This window comes from Mobula hypostoma, chromosome 8 (assembly GCF_963921235.1).
Source record: "Mobula hypostoma chromosome 8, sMobHyp1.1, whole genome shotgun sequence".
In the NCBI taxonomy this organism is placed as follows: domain Eukaryota; kingdom Metazoa; phylum Chordata; class Chondrichthyes; order Myliobatiformes; family Myliobatidae; genus Mobula; species Mobula hypostoma.
In genome coordinates this window covers 149,378,281-149,406,251 of record NC_086104.1, presented here as the reverse complement: position 1 = coordinate 149,406,251, position 27,971 = coordinate 149,378,281, and the positions used below count along the sequence as shown (strand labels likewise).

The window sequence follows — 27,971 nt, the reverse complement described above, 5'->3', positions numbered from 1 at the left end:
TCTTTAATCCAGTATTGCAAGACACATCAGCAGCTTTCATCTGAGTCTGCCGAAACTCTCTTCCCGAGAAAGGTCACAGGGGATTCGAGTTCCAGACGGCAGGTAATTGTGCTACACCTCTCCTTCCAGATTCCTATTCAGTATTCCTTCATCATATGTAGAGTGAAGTGCGTCATTTGCGTAAACAGCTAGCCTCAGGATGTGCCGGGGGGCAGACTATAATTGTCGCCAACATAGCGTGCCGCAATGCTCGGCAGTGCCACTCAGAGCACAGCGGTCAATCAAGCCCATTTCCTCCCGCCCACACAGACTGTCCTGCAACCCCAGGCCAGGCCTCTGGGCCTCCAGCAAAACGCATATAACAGGCCTCCAGCTTTTCGGTGTACCTCTGTCTCGTAGGCTCAGGGCATTGGCCGATGGCCTCGACTTCGGTCTTACGACTGACATTTGGGTTTCGATCTTTGGTATCGACGCCAGGACAAGCCGATGATAGGACCCCAAAACTCCAGGCTGAATTCTGGACTCGTGTTTCCCAATAACTGGATCCCACTTTGGCATGAGAGCAGTGATTACCGAACAGTAGCATGGCTTTGCCACGCTTCCTGGCACTGAGACCTCCTGTGTATCTTGGCAACAGTGACTGGCACTCGGTATGAAAAGGAGAGAAACCAGGTTACTGGCCTTTCCTCCTTTTTCTAGTTGAGGATGTTTCTGAGTTTTCATCACAGAGGTGCCTCTGCCTATACCGCTCTCCAAATGCTAGTTTGGGTTACTGCACTGATCTCACAATACAGCAACCAGCTCCAGAGACCCGAGCCCAAGCTTTGGCAGAGACTCCCGAAGGAGAAAGTGGCGGTAAAGTGGAGCATGGTCATTAATTCAAGAATCTTTGTGTGGGCTCACTGGGTGAAAGCTGGTCATTATAGTTCCCACCTCGGTGACGCGCTATACCTGAAAATTGCCAGAATGAACCTCAGAATACTGAGATGGAGTAAGACGCCGTATAAATGCAGGTTCTGTCTTGGTTAATCGCTGGATTTCCTATGCAGCGGAATGGGAGTAGGCCACTCAGCCCCTCAAACCTGCTGTACCATGCAACAAAAAAATGGCTGCTGTGATGTTGTCATGGGCTTCACTTTACTCCCTGATGCTCCCAACACTTATTGTAGGAGCCATGTGTCTGTTCTATCTGCTTTGTATTCTGTATGTCTGTTATTAACTAGACGCATAACCAGCGCCGCCTTTGGGAGACTCCATGAGAACATCTGGGAGCGGACAGGACTCGGCCTTACCACCAAGCTGAAGGTCTACTGTGCAGTGGTCCTTACCACCCTCCTTTACGCCAGCGAGACCTGGACTGTCTACAGCAGACACGCCAAACAGCTCAACCACTTTCACCTGAGCTGTCTCCGCAGACTCCTCCACATCAGGTGGCAGGACAAAGTCCCCGACACGGAAATCCTGGAACGAGCTGGGCTCTGCAGCGTCTACACCCTCCTGCTGAAAGCCCAAGCCAGGTGGGCTGGACATGTGGTCAGAATGCCAGACAGCCGACTGCCTAAGCAGCTGCTGTACGGAGAACTGCGTCAGGGCAAGCGCTCAGTCGGGGGGCAGAAGAAACGTTACAAAGACCGCCTCAAAGCGTCCCTCAAAGGCCTGGGTGTCGACATCAACAAATGGGAGACGCTTGCCCTCGACCATCCAGCTTGGCGTAGCAAGATCACCACAGGAGCCTGTGCAGCTGAAGTCAGGCGCATCATCGAGGTGCAACGAAAGCGTGCTGTGCGCAAGGCCCGAGCAGCATCCACTGCCACGACAGCACCCACCCACTTGTGTCCCACATGTGGGCGAGCCTTCAGGGCCCGGATTGGCCTCATCAGTCACCTCCGGACCCACAGCCACCAATCTCCCGTTTGACTTTGAAGCCATGGTCATCTTCGACTACGAAGGACGAACAACAACAACAACAACAAGTGGGGTCATGGTAAAAGCAAAGGGAACAAGTTATGTATTCGTGCTCAGGGACTAGCAGATGTCATGCTGACCACTCAGTAACACTCAATTACGCTTAGCTTACGCCTGGGTACGCTAAAGTTTCATCGCTTCAAGATTGCATGTTTGCTAATTGCCAACAATGGATTGAATACATAGCGTATCCTCGACTTTTGGAGCAATCATTATTGAAATGAGGACGTGTCATACACATGTAACTCTCGCTTTGGCTAGCGGCTTAATATAGGAAGTGATAGCCCCCTGCCCAGCCAAACTTAAGAAATCTCATTTGGGTGGATGCTGCGCAATGTCCCCTGTTACAGGTCAGTACCCCAAAATAACAAACAGTACACTATATGCGATTAAATGATTAAGCTTTATAATTCTTACTTTGACTATATGATTAGTAAAGAAATGAAAAAAAAGAAAAAAAGAGCCCAATCTTATTAAACAGTCTGTTTTGCAACGTTGGAGCTCACTGATAAGCCGATCATCCACCATCGACCTCCTCCGATCGTCGCTGCCCTTCAGACCCTCGCTCCAGGTCCACTCCGTCCGAGGTCTACCAACTCTCTCCATTCGCGTCTTCTCTCCTCATCTCTTCCTGAAAATCTCTCTTCCAGCTCACAAGAAAAAGCAACAGCATACCAAAGCCCGTTATCTCTAGTCATAACCCAAACATTGCTGCTACAGAGAAACCATTACGTAATCAGTGAAACCTTACTGCACGTTACACAGCAGTGAAACCTTACAAGTGTCGGCACATATAAGAAATCCCGCAGGGTTGCTGGAAGTGGCAGTTGTTTTGGTTTTGGTTTGGCCACTACACTTACTATCCTTGGGCTCCACACTACCAGGTTCAAGAATCAACTTTATTGGCTGTATGTGTACATTTACCTGTATTGGGAACTTGCTGTGGTGTGTAGCATGGCAAGCAACAAAAAACACCATCCAACATTTATAAAGAATAAAGACTTGTGTAGGATAAAGTTAGAAGTACAGTTATGGAATAAAATGTGCATGAATACCAGCATATATGTACAATGTAAACAGCATTATAAAGTTCTACGGTGCATTGCAGAGACTGGGTTAAAGACAGCGGGGGTGAAGTGGGGAGGTCTAACTAAAAAGGTCGATCAGATTAACTGCCTGGGGGAGGAAACTTTCAATGTGGCATGAAGTTTTTGTTTTAATAGCCCTTATAGCACTTTCCAGAAGGAAACTTTTGGAAAAGGCAATTTCCTGAGTGGATGATGTCCACACGATTATTTCTGCCCTTTTCTTTGTCCTGGACACATACGCCTGAAAATTAGTGAATGAACCTCTGGAGCCTAAAATGGATGAAGAAGCCATATAAAATGCAGGCTCTGTTTTGGATTATCATGATGGAACAGAACTAGGCCAACAGTTATTACCCTTCCACCATCAGGCACCTGACCCAGTGTGGTATCTTAATTCACCTCAATTCTGAGCTGATTCTACAACCTACACACTCACTTTCAAGGACTCTTTAACTCATGTTCTCACCTCCTGTGGACCAGGAGTGTCCATAGTCCCTCATCACTTCTGACCCACCGGGAGGGTTCACAGTCCCTTATCACTTCTGACCCTCTGGGAGAGTCCGCAGTCCCTCATCACTTCTGACCCTCTGGGAGAGTCCACAGTCCCTCATCACTTCTGACCCTCCAGGAGGGTTCACAATCCCTCATCACTTCTGACCCTCTGGGAGAGTACACATTCCCTCATCACTTCTGACCGACCAGGAGGGTTCACAGTCCCTCATCACTTCTGACCCTCTGGGAGTGTCCATAGTCCCTCATCACTTCCGACCCTCTGGGAGAGTACACATTCCCTCATCACTTCTGACTGACCAGGAGAGTTCACAGTCCCTCATCACTTCTGACCGACCAGGAGGGTTCACAGTCCCTCATTGCTGTTGATGCATTTCACTGTATGCTTCGTTGCAAATGTGATAAATAAATGAATCTGAATTAAGGGCCATGGGGAAAAGGCAGGTTGGTGGAGCTGAGACTAGAGCCAGATCAGCTATGATCTTATTGAATGACGGAGCAGACTCGACGGGCCAGGTGGCTTGTATTTCTTATCGTTTCCTATGCTGACCAAGGAGCCGGTCCGATTTGCTTGCATTTGGTCCATTTCCCTCTAAACCTGTCCTATCCATGTACCTGTCTAAATGGCTGAACAGTGGCTATATTTCATTGGGAATTTGAAGATATTTGGTATGTCACCAAAGACACTCGCAAATCTCTGCAGGTGTGCTGTGGGGAGCACTCTAACTGGCTGCATCACCGTCTGGTCTGAGTGGGGGATTGGGGGGGGGGTGTTGGTGGGAGCTACTGCACAGGATTGAAATAAGTTCCAGAGAGTTGTAAACTTAGTCTGCTCCATCATGGGCACCAGCCTCTGTAGTACTCAGCACATCCTCAAGGAGCCGTACCTCAAAAAGGCAGCATCCATCATTAAGGATCCCCACCAGCAGGACATGCCCTCTTCTCAGGAAGGAGGTACAGGACCCTGAGGCACACACTTTGTGATTCAGAAACAGCTTTTTCCCCTCTGTTATCCAATTTCTGAATGGACATTGAACCCATGAACACTACCTCACTACTTGTTTATTTCTGTTTTTGCACTATATATTTAATTTAACTATTGTATATATATACACACACTTACTGTAATTATTTTTTTCTATTACTATATTACTGTATAGCTGCTGCAAAGACAACAAATTTCATGATATACGCCCGTGATTATAAACCTGATTCTGATTCTTTAGAATATCATAATGATACATGATACCCATGTCTGTAACTCTCTCCGCCAGCTCATTTCGCGCACCCATCATGCTCTGTGCAATCTCTAGCGGTTAAAGCTAGCTACTGCCAGTAACCACGCAGTCTCTATCTTCCAGTTCAGCGACGAGAAGTTGGAACGACGCCTCCTGGAGGAACTTGTCAAGATGTTCACCGACTCCGACTCGTTCTACTACAGCCTGACCTATGACATCACAAACACAGCCCAGCGGCAGCAGTGCGGGACAGAAGGCCAACTGAGGACGCCGCCAGGGGTCAGAGGACTGTCCTTGTCATGCTTTTCCAGTTCCTTCTCTTCCTGGTGTCTTCATCTGTTGCCAAGCCCCAGTCCACACAATGCAGGGCCTTCTCCTTGACTCTCACACAACCTCACAAGAGTAGGGTCAGCAACTCTTGTGCTCAGAGGGTGATACAGTCTGGAATTTGCTTATAAAAGAATAGGCCCAATTTTAAACCTAACACTTCAGGCTGATTTATACTTGTGCGTCAACTCGACGCCGTAACCTACGCAAGTGGCCTACGCGAGTTGTGAGCATTTATGCTTGTGCATCGGTGCGTCTGCGTCGCTCTGCAATTCAGGCACTTCGCGCATGTGCACACACTGGCCCGCGCAAGGCTTCATGGTCATGGTAGTCTTTCTCAGGGTAAACAAGTTTAAAGCGAGCATCTTTTTTCGTAAAAGCGAAATGTGTCCTCTATAATTTCGGAGGTCCGTAAAGCTTTATGGAAAGCATTGCAGCGTAGGAGGAAATGCGATGCTACCAAGCGGACCAATATCAGTTGTTGCGGTCTGCGTTGCTGTGATGCGTAGTTACATTTTGGGAGAGGTGCGCGTCAGGCTACAGCGTAGGGATCTGCGCAGGGTTTGTGGCGAAGCCGTACTTGCGGCGTCGGGTTGATGCAGAAGTGTAAATCAGTCTTTAGACTCATAGATTTATACAGCACAGAAGCAGGACCTTCAGTCTGACTCATCCATGCGAACCAAGTCGCCTACTTGAGCTGGTCCCATTTACCTGTATTTGGTGCATGTCCTTCTAAATCTTTCCTATCCATATGCCCAACTCATTCGTTCAAAATGCACCATGTCCATATGACGTGGGCATTCATGGTCTTTCCATGACCATGATTATTCTTGGCAGATTTTTCAACAGAACTGGTTTGCCATTGTCTTCTTCTGGGCAGTGTCTTTCCAAGAAGGGTGACGCCAGCCATTATCAATACTCTTCAGAGATTGTCTGCCTGGCGTCAGGACTTGTGATGTGCACCAGCTGCTCATACGACCATCCACCACCTGCTCCCATGGTTTCACGTGACCCTGATCGTGGGGGGGTGGGGGCAGCTAAGCAGGTGCTACATCTTGCCCAAGGGTGACCTGCAGGTTAGCGGAGGGAAGGAGCGCCTTACTCCCTTGGTAGAGACGTATCTCCACCCGCCACCTGAGACCTATGTAAACATTGGAATTGTGCCAAGTTCTACCATTTCCTCTGGCACTTGTCCCACATACCCGTCACCCTCTGTGTGGAAAAATAATGTTTTTCAGGTCCCCCTCTTAGCTTAAATCTATTCCCTCCAATTTTAAACTCTGCCACCTTGGGAAAAGACAGTGATGTTTTACCACGGAGCTATGATTTTGTAAGCCTCCATAAGATCACCCCTGAGCATCCTCCATTTCAAAGGAACAAGCTCCAGTCTATCTGGTCTCCATTTTATTAACCAAAGGGTTTAAGGGGTTTGGGGTCATTAGGTCTGAAAGGTTCTGTTGTTTATTTTTACTTATTTATGTATTTATCAAGACAGCACGGAATATGCCCTTCCAGCCCCTCAAGCTGCACCACCCAGCTATCCCCCGACTTAACCGGAGCCTAATCACAGGACAATTTACAATGACCAATTCACCTACCAACCAGTACGTCTTTGGACAGTGTGGGAGGAAACCAGAGCACCCGGAGGAAACCCACACAAGTCACGGGGAAAAAATACAAACTCCCTACCTTCAGACTGGGAACTGAATCCGGGTCGCCCGCACTGTAAAACTTTGCGCTAACCCCTATGCTACAGTGCCATCCTAAACACATCTCTGCGATAGATAGTTTCTGTCTTATGGTTTGTGGTTTGTTCTGAAGCCACCAGATGGATGAACGGAATGGTATGGGTACAAGGGATCAGCTAATCAAGCAACTGCTGGGCTGTCTCCTCCGCTGTCTGTGTGTTTAGGAAAGAAACAAGAGGAAAACAGAGAATTGCAGATCTATTAGCCTTAAGTCAGCAGTATCGAAAGTTAGATTAGATTAGTTTATTACCATGTACACCAGGGTGCAATGAAGACACCTGCTTGCATGAAGCTCAGAGAATGAACTGTACACATGATAAATATTCAACAAGCACAACAGCAGAATAGTGCGGATAATATAGGGCCAACGGAAGTCGCAGGAAAAATATACGAAGGTCAATAGTTCCATTTAATATCAGAGAATGTATACAATATACATCCTGAAATTCTTATTCTTCACAGACATCCATGAAATGAAGAGTACCCGAAAGAATGAGTGACAGTAAAAATGTTAGAACCCCAAAGCCCCCATTCCCTCCCTCCCACACACAAGCAACAGCAAAGCATCGACCCTCCCCTCCCCCACTGACTTCAGCAGCCTCCACCCCACCCAGCAAGCAATAGCAAGGCCCCCAAGAAAGACCATGATCTGCAGTACAACAAAAACTAATCACCCAATTCAACATGCCACTGGCTCCCTCTCTCTTTCCCTAATAAAGGGGCAGAGAGGTGTGTCACACAGCGAGAAGGGAGTCTAACAAGGCATAAAAAACACTCTGACTTACGGTGTTAACGTCTGCCGCATTGCTTTTTTTTTAAGGTGAAATTCTAGAGCAGGGATTTCCAAGCTGGGTTCAAGAACCCCTCAGTTAATGGTAGGGGTCCATGGCATAAAAAAGGTTGGGAACCTCTGTACTGGAGTCACTTTCAGAAGATGTATCTTAATTCCTTGCAAGGTATGAGAAATAGGGGGTGGCCTCATAGCAGTGTTTAAAATTATAAGAAGTATAGATAAGGTGGAAGGTAACAATCCTTTCCCCAGGGTAGGGGAGTCCAAAACAAAGGTATAGGGTGAGAGGGGAAAGATTTAAAAGGGATCTTAAAGGCAACCTTTTCATGCAGAGTTTGATAAATTTATGGAATGAGCAGCCAAAGTGGTTGAGACGTGTACAATAGTATTTTTAGAGAAGAGCTTGAATAGGTACATAGAGGAGTGGAGCATAGAAGGATATCACAGTCAAATGCAGGAAGTTGGGACAAACTAGGGGCGGGCACGATGGACAGCATGGACTGTTTGGGCTGAATGGCCTGTATCTGTGTCATATTGCTCTCTGATTCTATGTGATAATAGGACACTTAGAAAGTACCAAAGGCATTAGACAAAGCTAACATAGCTTTTATGAAAGGAAATTATGTTTGATGAACCTATTGGACTTGTTTGAGGATGCAACTGACAGATGTGGTTAGGGAGAACGCGTTAGAGTGGCGCATTTGGATTTTCAGAAGACCTTTGGTGAAGTCCCATGTCAGAGGCAAGTGGTATTAGTATTCATGAATTCAACAGGAGGCAGAAAATAGGGAAAAACTTGTTCTTTTAGCATCAGCAACTGGTGATTAGTGAAATACCAGAGAGATGAGTGCGAGGGTCCCAGCTGTTTCCAATGTATGACGTGGATGAGGGGACCAACTTCAATACTTCTGAGTTTGACCATGACATAAAGCATGGTGGAACTGTGAGTTGTGACGAGGATGCGAAGTGGCTTCAAGGCAGCTTAGACAAGTTAACTGAGTGGGTATCGCAGGGATGCTGTACAACATGGATAAATGTAAAGCTATCCACTTCAGAAGCTAAAACAGAAAGGTAGAGTTTTATTTAAGTGGTGATAGTTGGGAAGTGTTGATGTAGAAATGGACTAGGGTGTCCTTGTACACCTGTCGCTGGAAGGATGGCAGGAAATAAGAAATGGTCTGTTGGTTTCGAGTACAAGAGTAATCGCAGCTTACTACAATTAAAATGGGCCGTGGTGAGGCTACACCTGGAGTATTGCATGCAGTTTTGGTCTACTTACCTAAAAAAAGATCAACACTCTGATAAACAGGAGAAAATCTGCAGATGCTGGAAGTCCAAATCAACGTAAGTTTCAGGCCGAGGCCCTTTATCAGAACTCCTGAATGAAGGGCCTAGGCCTGAAACGTCATCTGTTTACTCTTTTCCATGGATACAGCTTGGCCTGTTGAGTTCCTCCAGCATTTTGTGTGTGGCAGCTGACTGCTTCCTGGGATGGTGGGAATGATGAAAAGCTCAGAAGACAGTAGAAACTGGGCCACTGATTATATTTCAGGAATTGGAGAATAGGTTTTTCTGAACATTTTGGTAGAATTCATTGCCACAGATAGCTGTGGAGGCCAGATTATTGTGTACATTTAAAGCAGAAGTTGATAGGTTCTTGATTAGTAAGGGTGTCAAGGGTTACGGGGAGAAGGCAGGAGAATGGGGTTGAGAAAGGTAATAAATCAAATGTGATGAATGGCAGAGCAGACTCGATCGTCTAATTCTGCTCCTGCTTTATGATCTTACATGGCTGTCTCACTGTCTGGTATGGGGGGGTTGCTACTGCACAGGACCAAAAGAAGTTGCAGAAGGTTGTAAATTTAGTCAGCTCCAGCTTGGGTACTAGCCTACAAAGTGCCCAAAGTGCTCCTCTTCAGGGAGCGGTGTCTCAGAAAGACAGCACCCATTATTAAGGACCTCCAGCACCCAGGGCATGCCCTTTTCTCACTGTTACCATCAGGTAGGAGGTACAGAAACCCGAAGGCACACACTCAGCGATTCAGGAACAGCTTCTTCCCCTCTGCCATCCGATTCCTAAATGGACATTGAACTTTTGGACACTACCTCACTTCACTTACTTGAAATGCAGACCCCTTTAACTTAGTTTATGTTGAGTACAAGGCAGTACCATTTTGCATTAAATTATCTATATTACATTTTTTTAGAAAAATATTTATTATTCTGAACAACTATATTACATTTCTGTTTTCTGCATGATTTTTAATCTATTCAATATACATATACTGTAATTAATTTACTTATTTATTATTATTATTATTGTTTTTTTTTCTTCTATATTATGTATTCCATTGAACCGCTGCTGCTAAGTTAACAAATTTCATGTTACATGTCAGTGATAATAGACCTGATTCTGATCAGGTAGATGGAGAAAGAGTGGAGATAAGATTTTGGGACAGAAGATTATCCATGAATAGAACAGGTTTGAAGGGTGGAATGGCCTGCTCCTGTTTCCAAGGCCTTGGGTTCAGTTCAGTTCTGAGATTTAAGGGGATAGTATGAGGCTGTGCTGGGGTGAAGATGTAAAAACAAAGTCCCATTAATGTTCCCATGTTGCAATCTTGAAGAATAGAGTTTCTCACCCCAGCATCCCGCAGCAAGCACAGGTGAACAGTTTTTGGCCTCAGTGACACTGATGAAGTTTTGCTCCCTGCAAATTATCTGTTGGTTTTATTGATTCTGGAGCATTGACTCAATTTCACAAGTAACTCAGTGGCTGGGAGCTCCCTTGGGATATCTTGAAGATATAGACAGTACAATATACAGTAATTGGTGGGGTTTTTTTGGACCTGTAGCTTTCGAAGCTCAGAAAACAGCTTGAAATTTTTTTGAGTGGAGTTCCTCCAGCGATATTTCCAGGTCTCCAAAAGAAATCAAGGAAAGTTCTCAGAGCTTTGTCTTGTTCAATTTTGACACAAGTCGGGTCACCCGTGCCTTGAGCGCAGAGAGGAAATGTGGACCGGAGCATCAGAGTGGTCACACCCGTTACTCCAAGACAGATTCACCCAGCTGGCCCTGAATGGACAGTGCAGACGCAATACGGCCGAGGTGGATGGAAAGTTCATCTTGAAGAGCAGGGTTTGCGATCACACAATGCAGACATCACTCACTTTACAATGTACTCAGTGGCCACTTCATTATGTATCTAATAAAGTGGTCACTGAGTGGATAGGTATATGGACAGGAAAGGAATGGCGGGTTATGTATGGGCTGAGTGCAGGTAGATGGGACTAGGTGAGAGTAAGCGTTCAGCATGGACTACAAGGGCCGAGAGGGTCTGTTTCCGTGCTGTGATGGTTATATGGTTATGGTTATATGAGTGTATGTTCATGGACTTCTGCTGCTGTCACCCGTCCATGTGAAGTTTCAATGTGTTGTGTGTTCAGAGATGCTCTTCCACACACCACTGTTGTAACGCGTGGTTATTTGAGTTTCATTCGCCTTCCGATCAGCTTGAACCAGTCTGGCCATTCTCCCCTGACCTCTCTCATTAACAAGCCATTTTTACCCACAGAACTGCCACTCACTAGATGTCTTTTTTTTTGGTTATCACACCATTTTCTGAAAACTCTAGAGACCCATGCATGAAAATCCCAAGAGACAGCAGTTTCTGAAATACTCAATCCACCCTGAATGGCACCAACAATCATTCCACGGTCAAAGTAACTTAGATCACACTACTTCATTTTGATGTTGGTCTGAGCAACAACTGAACCACTTGACCATGTCTGCATGCTTTTATGCATGGAGTTGCTGCCACATGATTGGCTGATTAACTATTTGCATTATCGAGCTTGTGTACCCAATAAAGTGACCACTGAATGTACACTTCCTCTTTATTTAGGTTGACGATCGATTTTTCTGGAACAAGTATATGATTCAAGACTTGCTTAAACGAAAGGTAGGATTGGCATTTCCTTCGTTCAGGGTGGTATCCACACCTCCCTGCTAGACTTACCCATGAGCAGGTTGGAAATTTACCAGGTCCATGCCCATACTGCGCACAGCAGTTAGGAGCTTGTGACTTTGCTGACTGCCCCATGAAGACCATGTAGTCAATCTAGTTACGGTGTTGTGCTTATTCCTGGTTGGTGGAGTTCGGGCAGTGTGAGACGGGAATTGTGCAGAGCGAAATGGGGAATGTGAGCAGACTGTTGAACCGTTAAGGTCTGAACGAGTCACTCAGATCTTCATATTCACTGCAGACCCATGCTTGGTTTTACCTTTCACTGGTCCTTTGGAGCTGAGACCAACTACCTCCTGTACCTAATAAAGCAGCCACTGAATTCATGGTCTTTTGCTGCTGTAGCCACATAAAAGATGCACTTCAGCACACTACTGTTGTAACGCGTGGTTATTTGAGTTACTATCTCCTTCCTGTCAACTTGAACTGATCTAGTCATTCTCCTCTGATCTTCTCTCATTAACAAGGCGTTTTTACCCATAGACCTGCCACTCATTGGTTGTTTTCTTGTTTTCTCGCACCATTAGGAGATCAGTAGTTTCTGAGATATTCAAACCTCCCCATCTGGCACCAATCATTATTCCACGGTCAAAATCACTTCGATCACATTTTCCCCCATTCTGAACAAACGAACCTCTTGACCAGGTCTGCATGCTTTTATTCATTGAGTTGCCCATGATTGGCTGATTAGATATTTACACTAATGAGCAGGAGCACTGATGTACCTAATAAAGTGGCCACCGAGAATATACCTCAGGAACAGTGCCTTTGGTCAACCAAGTCTATGTTGCCCATTATGCATCCATTTTTGCACCAATCCTATATTCTGCCCATCTGCTCATCCCCTGGATTCTATCACGCACTCGGGGCAATTTACAGTGGCAAGTTAGCATGCCAACCCACATGTCTTTGGGAAGTAGAAGAAAACAGGGGTTCCCTACCTTGGGTCCACAGACCCTTTGCTAAATGGTGTCGGTCCCTGGCATAAAAAAATTGAGACCCCCTGAGGGAGCCCACACAGCCACAGGACAAATTCCTCATTCTCGCAATAGACAATAGGTGCAGGAGTAGGCCATTCAGCCCTTCGAGCCAGCACCGCCATTCACTGTGATCATGGCTGATCATCCACAATCAGTACCCTGTTCCTGCCTTCTCCCCATATCCCTTGACTCCGCTATCATTAAGAGCTCCATCTAACTCTTTCTTGAAAGAATCCAGAGAATTGGCCTCCACTGCCTTCTGAGGCAGAGCATTCCACAGAACCACAACCCTCTGTGTAAAAAAGTTTTTCCTCAGCTCCGTTCTAAATGGCCTACCCCTTATTCTTAAACTGTGGCTTCTGGTTCTGGACTCCCCCAACATCGGGAACATGTTTCCTGCCTCCAGCGTGTCCAATCCCTTAATAATCTTATAAATGTTTCAATCAGATTCCCCTCTCATTCTTCTAAATTCCAGTGTATACAAGCCCAGTCGCTCCAATCTTTCAACATATGACAGTCCCGCCATCCCGGGAATTAACCTCGTGAACCTACGCTGCACTCCCTCAATAGCTAGAATGTCCTTCCTCAAATTTGGAGACCAAAACTGTACACAATACTCCAAGTGTGGTCTCACCAGGGCCCTGAACAGCTGCAGAAGGACCCCTTTGCTCCTATACTCAACTCCCCTCTGTTCTCCCCTATCCTCCTCAATCGGGGACCCCTGCCCCATTTCTCTCCCATTCCCCGGCTGACGTTCCTCCTCCAACCCCTGACGCGTTGTGGTTTGAAACTCTCTCCCAGGGTGCCATGACAGATCAGTGGATCATTCCTATCATCCAGGGCTTCGTGCAGGTGGAGGAGATCCATGTCCGCTACGGCGAGCGGCTCACGGGGGAGTCCGCCTCCTCCGACCGCCTGGCGGACGAGCAGCCGCTGAGTTCACCCGAGTCAAAGTTCCTGCTCGTCCTCATCTCCCGGAGAAGCAGGCACCGAGGAGGTAGGCTGGAATTCACAAGAGGATATCCGGAACTGGAGTGTCAGGGTATTTATGTCGGATCTGGTGCTGACATCGGTTGGGTTCGGTCATAGATAAAATCATAGAGTTGAACAGCCACAACAGGCCATTCAGCCCATCAATCCATGCTCACCTTTAGCCCATGCATACTAATCCCAGTTTCCTACAATAGGACTTTTATTTTAGAGTCATGGAAATATACAGTAGAGAAACAGGCCCTTCAGCCCATCACATCCATGCTCATCTTTAACCTATATATTAATTCCTGTTTCCCACATTAGGACGTTTATTTTAGAGTCATAGAAAAGTACAGCACGGAACCAGGCCCTTCAGCCCATCTAGTCTGAGCCAAACCATTTAAACTGCCTATTCCCATTGGTCTTTTATTTAGAGGTACTGCGCGGTATCAACAAGTTCACGCCGCCCAAAGGCACCCATGTGACCAATTAACCTACTGACCTGTGCTGTGGGAGGAATCCAAAGCACTCAGAAGAAGCCCATGCAGTCACAGGGAGAATGTACGAACTCCATACGGACAGCGATGGGAAGTGAACCCGGATTGCTGGGGTTTAAAGAGTTTCACCAGCCGCTAAGACTGTATCCTTCTATTAAATGTCTGTCTAAATGCCTCCCAAATATAGTAATTGTATCCGATTCCACCACCTCCTCTGAGAGTCCTCCCAAATGTTAATCAGTCTGTGTGTAAAAAAAAAATTCCCCTCCGATCTTCCTCTGAAAGCCTCTATCTCAATTTATGCAGAAGAGTCTTTGGAAGAGAGCCTGGCGTTCCAAGAGGGGTCAGGAACAGCAGGTGGGAATTGGGTGGAATTCAAGGCAGGTGTTTCAGAATCCAGGAATAAGGAAGAGAAGGACGTTGAGGCTTTGGAGAGGGCGCAGAAGAGGTTTACCAGGATGCTGCCTGGATTAGAGTGCATGAGAGTTTGGATAACTTGGGTTGTTTTCTCTGGACCTCTGGAGGCTGAGCGGAGGTCTGATAAGGGTTTATAAGGTACATAGATAGAGTAGTCAGACAGTATCTTTTTCCCAGGGTTGAAATGTCTAATCCCAGAGGGCATGGGGGTAAGTTCAAAGGAGGTATGGGGGGGCAAGGTTTTTACACAGAGAGTGATGGGTACCTGGATCGCACTGCCTGGGGTGGTGGTAGTGGCAAATACACTTGGGACTTATAAGTGACATTTAGATAGGCACATGAAGGTGAGGAAAGTGGAAGAATATGGATATTGTGTAGGCAAAAGGAATTAGTTTGATTACAAATTCAATGGATTCAGAACAACATTGGGGGTCAAAAGGCCTGTTCCTGTAATGTACTGTTCTGTGTTAACACGGAGAGGTGAGGAGCCCTGGATTACTGAGGGTACCTCAGGCTGGGTCATGAGCATGAGTTGTGGGCCTGGAGGTCTCAGACTGCTCAGTGTCAGAACCCCTTCCTGGGTAGCAGATTCATAGGAGTTGTGAAGGTGAGGGAAATGTCCTTACAGAGAGGACATTACTGTCCTTACAGGATTAACATGGATTTGGTGGACCAGGGTGAAAATCTGAAGCAGAGTGCTGGATTCTGCGGAAGGAGTCAAAGTTACCAGGATTGATCTGCAAGGCTGTGAACTTGTTTTGGGGGACTTTGAAGTGCACGTGTTCCTGGGTTCCGGTTACCCATCTTTCTCTGTTTTTGAACGTTTGATCAGGGCGATCGATGCGGACTGGGGTGCTTCGGCGAAGGTTGACCCTGCGGCCTGCAATGGCTAGCGGAGCGACGCTGAACTGAACTAGACTAAATGCTACTAGTTTGATGTTTGATATTCTATGTGTCGTTCACCTGCTTTTTGCTGTTTGCGCAATTTGTTCTTTGTTTCACTCACTGGGTGTTTGATGTTTACTTGAACGGGTTCCCTAGTGGGTTCTTTGTTTCATGGCTGCCCCTAGGAGAATGAATTTCAGACCTGTATTCTGTACACACATTTTGATAATAAATGGACTTTGAGTCTTTGAACTTGGAGTAACATAAAATAATGCAGATTGATGTCTTATGCGGATAAGCTGAGCAAGTTAGGGCTTTCCTCGATGGGGTGAAGGAGGATGAGAGGTGACTTGATAGTGGTGTACAAGATGATAGGAGGCATAGATTGCTTGGACAGTCAGAGACTTTCTCCCAGGGTGGGAATGGCTAACAGGAGAGGGCATAATTTTGAGATGAGTGGAGGAAAGTATGGATGCCAGAGGTAAGATTTTTATACAGAGAATGGTGGGTGTGTGGAATACACTGTCAGAGATGGTGATACAAGCAGATGTGTTAGAGACATCTAAGAGACTCTTAGATAGGCATTTGGATGATAGGAAAATGGAGAGCTATGTGGAAGGGAAGGGATAGATTGATTGTAGATTAAGTTAAAAGGCTGGCACAACATTGTGGACCAAAGTTGTCGTCTTCCATGTTCTTATGATGTATTAATGTGTTGCCACGTGCATTTGGCCTCAGGGTTGAATTAATGTTCAGATTTAAAGGAATGCTTGACACCTTAGTTAAACCTGAAAAGGTATTTAGCAGAAACACAAGAGATTCTACAGATGCTGGAAATCCAGAATAACACACACAAAATGGTGGAGAAACTCAGCAAGTCAAGTAACATCTAATGAAAGGAATAGAGAGTTCCAAGAGAGTGGTAGCTGTGTGGAACGAGCTTCCAGCAGGAGTGGTTGAGGCAGGTTCGATGTTGTCATTTAAAGTTAAATTGAATAGATATATGGACAGGAAAGGAATGGAGAGTTATGAGCTGAGTGCAGGTCGGTGGGACTAGGTGAGAGTAAGAGTTCAGCACGGACTAGAAGGGCCGAGATGGCCTGTTTCCGTGCTGTAATTGTTATATTGTTATATAAGACATTTCAGGTTGAGACCCTTCATCAAGACTCATCAGGAAGGTTATTAGTGGGTATACTTTTAGAACAGATTACTAAACTTAGTTTAAACTCAACAGCTACCATTGGTGAGTTTTGAACAGAGGTTTCTAGAGAATAATTGAAGTGCCTGAATTAGAGACTGTTAACTTAACCACCATACACTACTGAGTGGCATCTACTCCACGTTTAACAAGCCCAGAGTACAGATTTTTTTGTTCCATGTTACTGAAGGGAGAAAAACAGGTAGAAAATTTCCTCACCTTCTTTCAGTTCTCTTTATGTTATTGCACTGAAATTAGAGGGCTGGAGAATTACAGATGTTACACCCCAGTTTATAAAAGAAAACAGGAGTAATGATATTCGTGATAACCTTGAAGGTGTCTTACTTAGTGAGACCCCATGGGTTGTGATCTTCCTCTGAGTGACCTTCTTGGTGGGACCTTCCTTGGTGTGAAACTCTGGGTGGCTTCTCCTGGTGTTACTCTTGGTTACCTACATAGGTGTGACTCACTGGTGGCAGTGGGTGGCTCCTCCATGGATTGTCACTTTGTCACGGTGGAGAAGCTTGTGTGGTCCTGAGATCACGCGAGCGATGCTGTCTGGAGCTATGCTCCTGGTAGGGTCACCCATGGCGGTAAGGTCGAGGATGAGGTCCCTGACAAAGAACAATCCAACCAAGACCTCAATGGTGGAACAAGCGGATGAAGTTACTTCGAACTCAACAGCTATGAAGGCTGCAACAGATCCATCAGCTCCATTCGTCGTGGTTTCCATGCCATTGGAATCAGTTGGTTGATTTGTGAAGTATCGTGTGCTTCTTGGAGTGCAACATCAAGTACACATTAAACAAATACACGCACAGGCATCTTCGCTCTGTACGAAACGAAGACCATCATCCTCGACCTCGAGGGATAGCCACGACGACAACGACTCACTGGTTGGGGGGAGGCAGAATCTCCCTTTGTGTGACTCAGGAGTGGGATCTCCCTTGGTGTAACTCTGGGTGGGATCTCCCTTGGTGTGACTCTCTGGGTAGGATCTCTATTAGCGTGACTCTCTGATTAGGAATTGCTTTGGTATGACTCCCTGGCTGACACTCTGGGTGGGATCTCCTGGTATGACTCTCTAGGTGGGATCTCCTGGTGTGAGGCTCTGGATGGGATCACCCCAGGTGGGATCATCTGGTTGAGTTCCCTTGTGTCTCTGTAGGTGGTTGTCTTCTTTGGTGTGACTGTCAAGGTGGGATCTTCCTTGCTGTGGCAGTTTGAGTTTCCTATCCAAAGACGTGACTGAACCTTGAGCAATATTGCCACCTAGGTTTGGCAGGTTCCCTGATATCCACAAAAACAGCACAAACACAGGCTGATGTTCTTGTGAAGAGTGGTCAAGGGTTTAGATACAGGGCTGTGTTCATTGCCTTGTCCCATCCCTTTAGCAAGGCACTCATGTTGAGCTGGGAGGCGGGTCAGACAAGCATCAAACACCTCACTCTAGCCTTAGTTACTGTAACCATCTAAACCCAGTTGCTAGTGACGTTCTTCCTTCTCATTGGCCCACAGGGATGCGGTACAAACGCAGGGGCGTCGACAGCGACGGGCATGTGGCCAATTACGTGGAGACCGAGCAGCTGATCTACAATGGAGACGACATCTTATCCTTTGTCCAGATACGAGGATCTGTCCCTGTGTTCTGGAGTCAGGAAGGCTATCGGTATAAGCCCAGTCCCAAGCTGCACAAGAGTAAGAGACCACCAGCGCAACGTCTCCTTGTGGGCCATGGCAAGAGTCCTGTGCAGGAGCCCAAATCCCAATCGCAGTCCCGTCTTCAAAGTCAGTAGACCATGGTAGTCCATGATGGGAAATGCAAAAAAGGGTTCAGCCAAGCATGCAAACAAGATGAACTGGAGAAACTGCATCACAGCTCCAACGATCCAAGTTCAATCCTGACCTCTGGTGTTGAATATTTGGATTTTCCAGGGTCTCTGTCTAACCCCACTGGCTGCTCTGGTTTCTTGCCACATCTCAAAGCTAAAAGGTTAACTGGCCACTGTAATTTCTTCTTGTGTTGGCACATGGCCAAGTGGTTAAGGTATCGGTCTAGTGATCTGAAGGTCGTGAGTTCGAGCCTCAGCTGAGGCAGCATGTTGTGTCCTTGAGCAAGGCACTTAACCACACATTGGTCTGCGACGACACTGGTGCCAAACTGTATGGGTCCTAATGCCCTTCCCTTGGACAACATCGGTTTGCATGGAGACGGGAGACTTGCAGCATGGGCAACTGCCGGTCTTCCATACAACCTTGCCCAGGCCTGCACCCTGGAAACCTTCCAAGGCGCAAATCCATGGTCTCATGAGACTAACAGATGCCTAAAAAAAAAAATTTCTTCTTGGGTGGTGGGGTGGAGAAATATGCTCTACCAAAGGAGGTGTGAAGTGCTCCTTTCTTCCACAAGCCTGCAGGTCATCCTTGGGCAAGGTGTAGCACCGACTCAGTACCCACCCCCGATCAGGGTCACTTGAAGCCATGCGAGCGGGTGGTGGATGTTCATATGAGCAGCTGGTGCACATCACAAGTCCTGGTTATGTGACCACTGACACCAGGCAGACAATCTCTGAAGTATTGATAATGGCTGTGGTCACCCATCTTATAAAGACACTGCCCAGAAGAAAGCAATGACAAGACACTTCTGTAGAAAATTTTGCCAAGAACAATCATAGTCATGGAAAAGTTATGATCGCCCACATCATATGATGCGGCAATAATGAACGAATTAATTTCTTCTTACTGTGTATGTAAGTGGCATTGTCTAGGGATGATTGATAAGGATGAGGGGAGGATAAAGTACATTAGTAAGGGATCAGTGCACTGGGTGCTTGGACCAAAGGGACTGTTTCTATCGTTGTATGAATCTGTGATTCTAAATTGGCAGTGGTCGGCTAGGAGTGTAGGGAGATTTGGGCATGGGGTGATCTGCCTCACGACCCACTTTAAGGGTTATGGGGAAAAGGCAGGTAGGTGGAGATGAGTCCGTGGCCAGATCAGCCATGATCTTATTGAATGGTGGAGCAGGCTCGACGGGCCAGACGGCCGACTCCTGCTCCTATTCCTTATGTTCACTCATCTCACTGTCAGTCCCTACAACCACTCACAGGGATGGGTGAGACCGAACAAACCCTGGTATTAATGAGTGTAGTTTTAGGGATAGACTGCAGAAAATGGGGTTGTTCTCAGAACGGAAGAGATTCAAACGTTCAGTGGTTCCATTTAGTATCAGTGAATGTATACAGTATACCACCTGAAATTCTTACTCTGCACAGACATCCACAAAACAGAAGAAAAACCCCAAAGAAGGAATGACAGAAAAACGTTTGATTCCCAAAGCCCCCTCCCCTCTCATGCACAAGCAGCGGCAAAGCATCAACCCTCCCCCAACTGCCTCAGTAAAACATCAACCCCCCCCCCACCGCCCACCATGCAAGAAATGGCAAAGCCCCCAAAGAGTCTATGGTCTAAAGTCCATCATCAATACCACTGTTTGCCCCAAGAGTTCAACATCCCGCAAGCTTTCTCTCTCACTAACGAGGGAGAGGGAGGAATTACTTCTGCCACAGCGAGAAGGGAATTCTCTCTCACACAGAGAATTACATCAAATCACAAAGATGGAAAGAAACTATTCCCATTGGGGGAAGATAGGGAACTAGGAAACTTAAAATGAAGGTGGCTGGGAAAAGAACCAAAAATGACGGGAGGGAAATCTCTCTTACAGAGCATGTGGTTTGTATCAGGGACAGAGTCATGAGAGATACAGTGTGGAGACAGGCCCTTCAGCCCTCTGGCTCTGTGCTATCAATCACCCATTTACACCAATCTTGCATGAATCCCAATTTTTTGTTCTCTTCACTTTCTCATCCACTCCTTCCACCCACCTTCCCACAAGGGGGTCGGGGGGGGGAGTGCAATACATACGGCAAGTTAACCAGCCAGCCTGCACGTCTTTAGGATGTGAGGAGGAAACCTGAACACCCGGATGAAACCACAGGGTCCCAGGGAGCTCATGCAGACTCCACACAGACGGGATTGTGCCTGGGTCTTAGCACTGTGGGTAGCAGCTCCAGTAACTGGGCCATTCTGCCACCCACAGCATAATGCCAGGGGCAATAGTGGAGGCTGATTCAACTGTATCATTCAACAGGTATCGGATAAGAAAATCTACGGCAGGTTTTTTAAAGATTTCAGAATTAGCTTTATTTGTCCCATGTACATTGAAACATACAGTAAAATGCGTCGTTTGCGCCACATCAAATCAGCGAGGATTGTGTTGGGCATAGCATGCCCATGACTCACTAACCATAACCCATACGTCTTTGGAATGTGTGAGGAAACCAGAGCAGCTGAAGAAAACCCACGTGGTCACAGGAAGAACGTACAAACTCCTTACAGAAAGCAGCAGGAATTGAACCCCGATCTTCCAACTGCTGGTGCTGTAAAGCGCTAATGCTAGCCGCTATGCTACTGTGCCGCCCCACAAAGAAAATCGTCAGCGGCCTCTGGACTGGTAGTGGAGGTGTTGACATTTCTCTGGGTATTGTTGGTGCAAGCTCTCCCTCTCATCCTGAGAGAACAGCCTTTCTGATCACAGTCTCTCCCGTCAGGTACGTAGAGGCAGTGGGATTAGTTGGAACAATTTTACATCTAGTATGTACTCAATGGCCTGAATGACCTCCTTTAGTGCTATGATAGAACCCCTTGTCGAATTTCAGATGATGTAGCAAAACAAGCTGTTCGGCCCATCATGCCCTTGCCAGCGACTGCAAAGAATGATCTTTAGAATATAAAAACAAGGAGATAATGCTGAGCCTATATATAAGACACTAGTCAGGCCGCACTTGGAGTATTGTCAACAGTTTTGGGCCTGTTATCTCAGAAAGGTTGTGTTGTCATTGAAGAGAGTCCAGAGGAGGTTCATGAGGATGATTCCGGAAATGAAGGGGTTTGGCAGCTTTAGGCCTGTACTCAGCAGAATTTAGAGGAATGCCTGGGGATCTCATTGAAACCTATAGAATGTTGAAAGGTCTAGATAAGGTGGATGTGGAGAGGATGCTCCCAATGGTGGAGGTATCCAGAACTAGAGGGCACAGCCTCAAGACTGAGGGGCGACCCTTTAGAACAGAGGTAAGGAGGAATTTTTTTAGCCAGAGAGTAGTATATATGCGGAATGCTCTGCCACAGACTGCAAGTGCCAAGTCCGTGTGTGTATTTAAGGCGGAAGTTGATTGCTTCCTGATCAGTCAGGGCATCAAAGGAAATGGCGAGAAAGCAGGTGTATGGGGTTCAGTGGGATCCTGGATCAGCCATGATGAAATGGTGAAGTTGACTTGATGGGCTGAATGGCCTAATTCTGCTTCTATGTCTCATAGTTATCATAAAACTCCCCTTTCACTGTCCTTGATTATCTCTCACCATTCGCACTGTCTGTACTGATCCACAAGGAAAAACAACAAGGATCAGAAGTGAGTACATCATTGAAGCAGTGAAGTTAATTGTTTGTTGTGAGATTAGGATTAAGAAACGGGAGTTGATTGCTCCACATTGCAATTGTAAAAGCATCTTGGTTCCTGTTGCATGCCATCATTATGTGCCGTGTTGTGTGATGCAGGCAATCATGGTCTCACGACCGTGATTGTTCTTGGCAAACTTTTCTACAGAAGTGGTTTCCTTTTCCCTTCTTCTGGACTGTGTCTTTACAAGACAGGGTGATCCCAGCCATTATCAATACTCTTCAGAGATTGTCTGCCTGGCGTCGGTGTTTGCACGACCAGGACTTGTGATATACAACTGAAGCACGACTTTTCCAAAAATCAAATATGAACGAGGAGTGCTGGCTTTTGGATAGCAGAGGATTCAGCTTGAATCCAAGAATCCAAAATACACTTAATGAAAAGTCATTAACTCTGTTTGTCTCTCTCCACAGATGCTGCCTGACCTGCTGAGTATCCCAAGCCTTTTCTGTTCTTATGTCAGATTTCAAGCGCTTGCAATTTTTCAATGAAATATTTCCCACCTTTTCTCTCAGGTGAAGAAGAGAACAAACACGCTTTTCAGACCCACTTCAGGGAGCAATTCAAGATTTACAATAAACAGGTTCGTTAGTTTATTCCAAGTTCCAGTTCCCAGTAACATACTCATTATTGAATCCATTTAATGTCCTTCCTTTTGCATAGAGACATGGGTATTACTCACATTGACCAACTAGATTCCGCTGGGTGCTCCTGTTTCTTCCTGCACCCCGAAGATGGACACGTGTTAATTTGTTGTTATTAATTAGACATTAGTATAGGCAAGTAGTAAACAGAAAATTGATGCAGGAAATTTGCAGGAGTCCAGGGGAAAGGGACCAATGGGCTTGTCCAGGGGAAAAGGACCAATCGGCTTGTCCAGGGGAAAAAGGACCAATCGGCTTGTCCAGGGGGAAAAGGACCAATCGGCTTGTCCAGGGGAAAAAGGACCAATCGGCTTGTCCAGGGGGAAAAGGACCAATCGGCTTGTCCAGGGGGAAAAGGACCAATCGGCTTGTCCAGGGGAAAAGGACCAATGGGCTTGACCAGGAGGAAAGAGACAGATGGGTTTGTCCAGGGGAAAAGAACCATGACTGACAGTAGTGAAAATTGAGAAGAAGCTACTGACATGAAGAAGGAAGCCCTGAACACCACCAGAGATGGAGGACCTTAATTGCCGTCCTAAATGTCAGTGGTGTAACAGGCAGCAAGTAAGTAATAGATGCTGCCTGACCTGCTGAGCTCCTCCAGCATTTTGTGCTCGTTGGTCTGCATTTCCACCACCTGTAGAATCTCAGATTCACCTTTCCCTTGTTCCTCTAAGCCAGGTGAATGTAGACGGTGTTAATGGGCTTTTTATTCACCCACCAGCTATGTGTTTACCACAGGTTATCATCAACCTCGTGAACCAGACGGGGACAGAGAAGCTGATTGCCGATGCTTACCTGAGGCACTTCAAGATGCTCAACGATCCGCGCCTCATTTATGTGGCCTTCGATTTCCACCAGCAATGGTAAGAGTGCAGCTCTACAGGGTGAAAGGTCTTTCTCATCCCTGCCCCTCATCCTGCCTCTCTTCACTGTCGGATCTGTTCATTTTCTGATCCTCGGGCTTCTTCCAGGAGTCAGGAATGACGAGCATTCTTGGTTCGAAGATTTCTTTAGAGTCCAAACAAATATACAAATACTAAGCAAACTAAATAAAGAGCTGGGAAATGATGCTAAGCGGTGTAAGACAAAGGAATAAAGAAGCCAAGATGGCATCTCTGAAAAATCATTACTTTTATAGATAAGATTAGAGAAATTCCTTAGATAGGAATGAATTAGTTAATAGGATACATAATTAAAACAATTACATCACGCGGGTAATCTGCTAATACTTAGACAATGTAAAATGAGAAAGATGATAAACCGTTAGTTTAGCTGCTATACCGCTTTCTGCCAGTGAGTGTGAAAAATACACGAGGTTGTGAAAAAGTACAAATATTATAAAAAGGATTATTTAAAAATAATGGTGGCTTCCAACATTACCAATGCCCTTCTGAGTGACGGGTGCAGATGAAATTTGGGGGCAAGTGAAGGGGTAGCTGGGGTTGGGGTAAATCGGTATTCTTGCTTGGACTGAATTCCTTGCCTTTTCGTCCTTTGATTGTGGGGTTTGTAGATCCCAGTGTGTAATGTGAAGTGTACCAAGAATTCAGCCTTGAATGCCTTGAGACATGAAGACTGGGAGGTGGATCATGTGAGGTCAGACCATTCAGTGTTAAGAGCACATGGCCACACGGTCACCACCTGATGCTTTTTTAAGCTTGTCCATTGGGAACCTTGGGAGAACCTGTCCTTAATGCCAACCTTCTCACCGGTTCCTTTACAGGGCAGGGCAATGGCCTTGTTACACACAGGGGCCTTGGAGAAGTGGTGAACATGAATTAATGCTTCTGTCTGACAGTGCTTAGGGCAGTAACAATTTACAATGCCAGCTGTAAGAACGGGGTTCAATTCCCATCGCTGTCTGTAAGGAGTTTGTACAGTCTCCTAGTGACTGCTTGGGCTTCCTCCAGGTGCTCCAGTTTCCTCCCACATTTCAAAAGATGTACAGTTTAGAGTTACTAAAGTTGTGAGCGTGCTATGTTGGCAACAGAAGGACAGCAACACTTGTGGGCTGCCCCCCCCCCACACACATTGACATAAAACCGTGAAATTCACTGTCTGTTTTGATGTACATGTGACAGACAAAGTGAATCTTTCACTGACTTTTAAAGGTGCACTATAGTAAGCATCCGATCCAGATGCATTACAGCTGGGCATGGCAAATGCTCTGCCCAAGGCCACATGAAATTGCAGACAGCTGTAAACACAGCTCCGTCCTCCACCTCCATTGGCACTGTCTATGCTTCCTGCTCTTCGGGAAAGGAGCCAACATGATCAAAGACCCCACCCCCAACCATGGGCATTCTCTCTCCTCCCCACTCCCACTAAATTAAACAGGTCAAAAACACACAGCGTTATGCTGAAGAACAGCTGCTATCCTGCTGTTATAAGACTATTGAAGAACCTCTTCTATGTTAAAGATGAACTTTTGATACGACTGAAAGAGCAGAATTAGGCCATTCGGCCCATCAAGTCTGCTCCCAGCATTTCATCATGGTTGATCCATTTCCCTCTCACCCCATTCTCCTGCCTTCACCCTGTAGCCTTTCACCCTATCAACCTCCGCCTTAAATACACCCAAAGACTTGCCCTCTACAGCTGCCTGTGGCAACCAATTCCACAGATTCACCACCCTCTGACCAAATAACTTCCTCCTCATCTCCGTTCTAAATGGACGTTCTTCTGTTCTGAGGCTGTGCCCTCAGATAGATCTCAGAGTCTACCTCTTCATGGCCCCTGCACCTTGTTGCCTGCCTCCACTGCCCTTTCTCTGGAGCTGTAACACGACGCTCTGCATTCTGTTATTGTTCTTCCCTTCTACTACCTCAGTGCCCTGATGTTCAGAGTCATCTGCATGGATGGCAGAAAAAACAATTGTCTTTAGATGTCCATGTAGCAATAATAAAATAATTAACATTGCCCCTTTCTCTGTGCAGTCAGGGCAGAAAGTTTGAAAATGTTGAGATCCTGACCAATGGAATTAGTGACATCATCAATGATCTGAAGTGGTTCAGGTGAGTGTTAACCCTCCCCTATGCAGGGGGTGCGGGGTGCGGTGTCAACAGCATAAAGAATCCAGGCCCCTTGTCTACTCCAATAGTCATAGTCATAGTCATACTTTATTGATCCCGGAGGAATTGGTTTTCGTTACAGTTGCACCATAAATAATTAAATAGTAATAAAACCATAAATAATTAAATAGTAATATGTAAATTATGCCAGGAAATAAGTCCAGGACCAGCCTATTGGCTCAGGGAGTCTGACCCTCCAAGGGAGGAGTTGAAAAGTTTGATGGCCACAGGCAGGAATGACTTCCTATGACGCTCTGTGTTGCATCTCGGTGGAATGAGTCTCTGGCTGAATGTACTCCTGTGCCCAACCAGTACATTATGTAGTGGATGGGATACATTGTCCAAGATGGCATGCAACTTGGACAGCATCCTCTTTTCAGACACCACCGTGAGAGAGTCCAGTTCCATCCCCACAACATCACTGGCCTTACGAATGAGTTTGTTGATTCTGTTGGTGTCTGCTACCCTCAGCCTGCTGCCCCAGCACACAACAGCAAGCATGATAGCACTGGCCAATGAAAACAAAGTATCCTGCACATGATCTGAAATAAAATGGAATGAAAGGGCTACGGATAAGGAATGTCTGGCAGCTCTTGGGCTGTATTCCCTGGAGTTTGGGAGAATGAGGGGGGATCTCATTGAAACATTCTGAATGTTAAAAGGCCTAAATAGATTATATATGACAAAGTTATTTCCCATGGTAGGGGAGTCCAGGATAAGAGGGCACAACTTCAGGATTGAAGGATGTCCATTTAGAACAGAGATGCGGAGAAATTACTTTAGTCAGAAGGTGGTAAATCTGTGGAATTTGTTGCTATGAGCAGCTGTGGAGGTCAAGTCACTGGGTGTATTTAAGGCAGAGATAGATATGTTCCTGATTATCCAGGGCATCAAAGGATATGGGGAGAAGGCAGGGGGGTGGGGATGACTGGAAGAATTGGATCAGCCCATGATTGAATGGCAGAGTAGTCTCGATGGGCCCACTTCTGCTCCTATATCTCATGGTCTTAAAGTCAGGAGACACTGAAAATATTGGAGTAAAGCATTTTCTTGGCTTTTTTCAGAATCAGGTTGAATACATCATGGAATTTGTTACCTTGGTGGCAGCAGTACAACGCCATACATAATAATAGAGAGAGGGGAAAAAGCTGTGAATGTCCATTCAGAAATCAGATGGCAGAGGGAACAAAGCTGTTCCTGAATCACTGAGTGTGTGCTTTCAGGCTCCTGTACCTCCTTCCTGATGGTAGCAATGAGAAGAGGGCATGTCCTGGGTGATTGGGGTCCTTGATAATGGATGCCACCCTTCTGAGGCATTGCTCCTTGAAGATGTGTTGGATCCTACGGAGGAGCTAAGTCTACAACTCTCTGCAGCTTATTTCAACCTTGTGCAGTAGCCCTCCACCTCCCATACCAGATGGTGATGCAGCCGATTAAAATCTCTTATTTATTTTTACATATATATTTCTTATTGTAATTTATAGTATATTCTATATATTGTGCTGTACTGCTGCCGTAAAACAACAAATTTCACAACATGTCAGTGACAATAAACGCAAGTCTGATCCCGATTCTGCAGTGGACTCTGCCCAATAAATCGTGAGAACATCCTCCCCACCTTTGGTGGTATCTACAGGAGACGCCGCCTCAGAAAGGCATCAGAGATCCTCACCATCCAGGCCACACCGTCATCTCACTGCTACCATTAGGATGGAGGTCCAGAAGTCTGAAGTCCCACTCACCAAGTTTATAAACAGCTACTTGAACCATTTGATTCTTGAACCAACCTGCACAACCTTAATCGTTACCTCAACATAGCAACACTATGACCGCTTGTAAACACAAAATACTCTGCAGATGCTGGGGTCAAAGCAACACTCACAGCACGCTGGAGGAACTCAGCAGGTCGGGCAGCATCCGTGGAAATGATCAGTCAACGTTTCAGGCCGGAACCCTTCGTCAGGACTGTAGAGGGAAGGGGCAGAGGCCCTATAAAGAAGGTGGGGGGAGGGTGGGAAGGAGAAGGCTGGTAGGTTCCAGGTGTAAAACCAGTAAGGGGAAAGATAAAGGGGTGGGGGAGTGGAAGCAGGGAGGTGAA

The 27,971-nt window shown here is 46.3% G+C and overlaps 1 protein-coding gene across 1 annotated transcript in view; it reads left to right on the top strand.

Annotated features, from left to right (window-relative positions):
• The window catches only part of LOC134351224 (phosphatidylinositide phosphatase SAC2-like), a 91,144-nt gene that overhangs the window by 19,597 nt on the left and 43,576 nt on the right, over positions 1 to 27,971 (top strand). The window contains exons 4-11 of the mRNA XM_063057329.1: positions 13 to 102; positions 4,925 to 5,080; positions 11,571 to 11,627; positions 13,472 to 13,667; positions 18,158 to 18,337; positions 22,671 to 22,738; positions 23,541 to 23,665; positions 25,739 to 25,816. Of these exons, the coding sequence (XP_062913399.1) occupies positions 13 to 102; positions 4,925 to 5,080; positions 11,571 to 11,627; positions 13,472 to 13,667; positions 18,158 to 18,337; positions 22,671 to 22,738; positions 23,541 to 23,665; positions 25,739 to 25,816 (950 nt within the window). The remainder of the gene's footprint in view (positions 1 to 12; positions 103 to 4,924; positions 5,081 to 11,570; positions 11,628 to 13,471; positions 13,668 to 18,157; positions 18,338 to 22,670; positions 22,739 to 23,540; positions 23,666 to 25,738; positions 25,817 to 27,971) is intronic.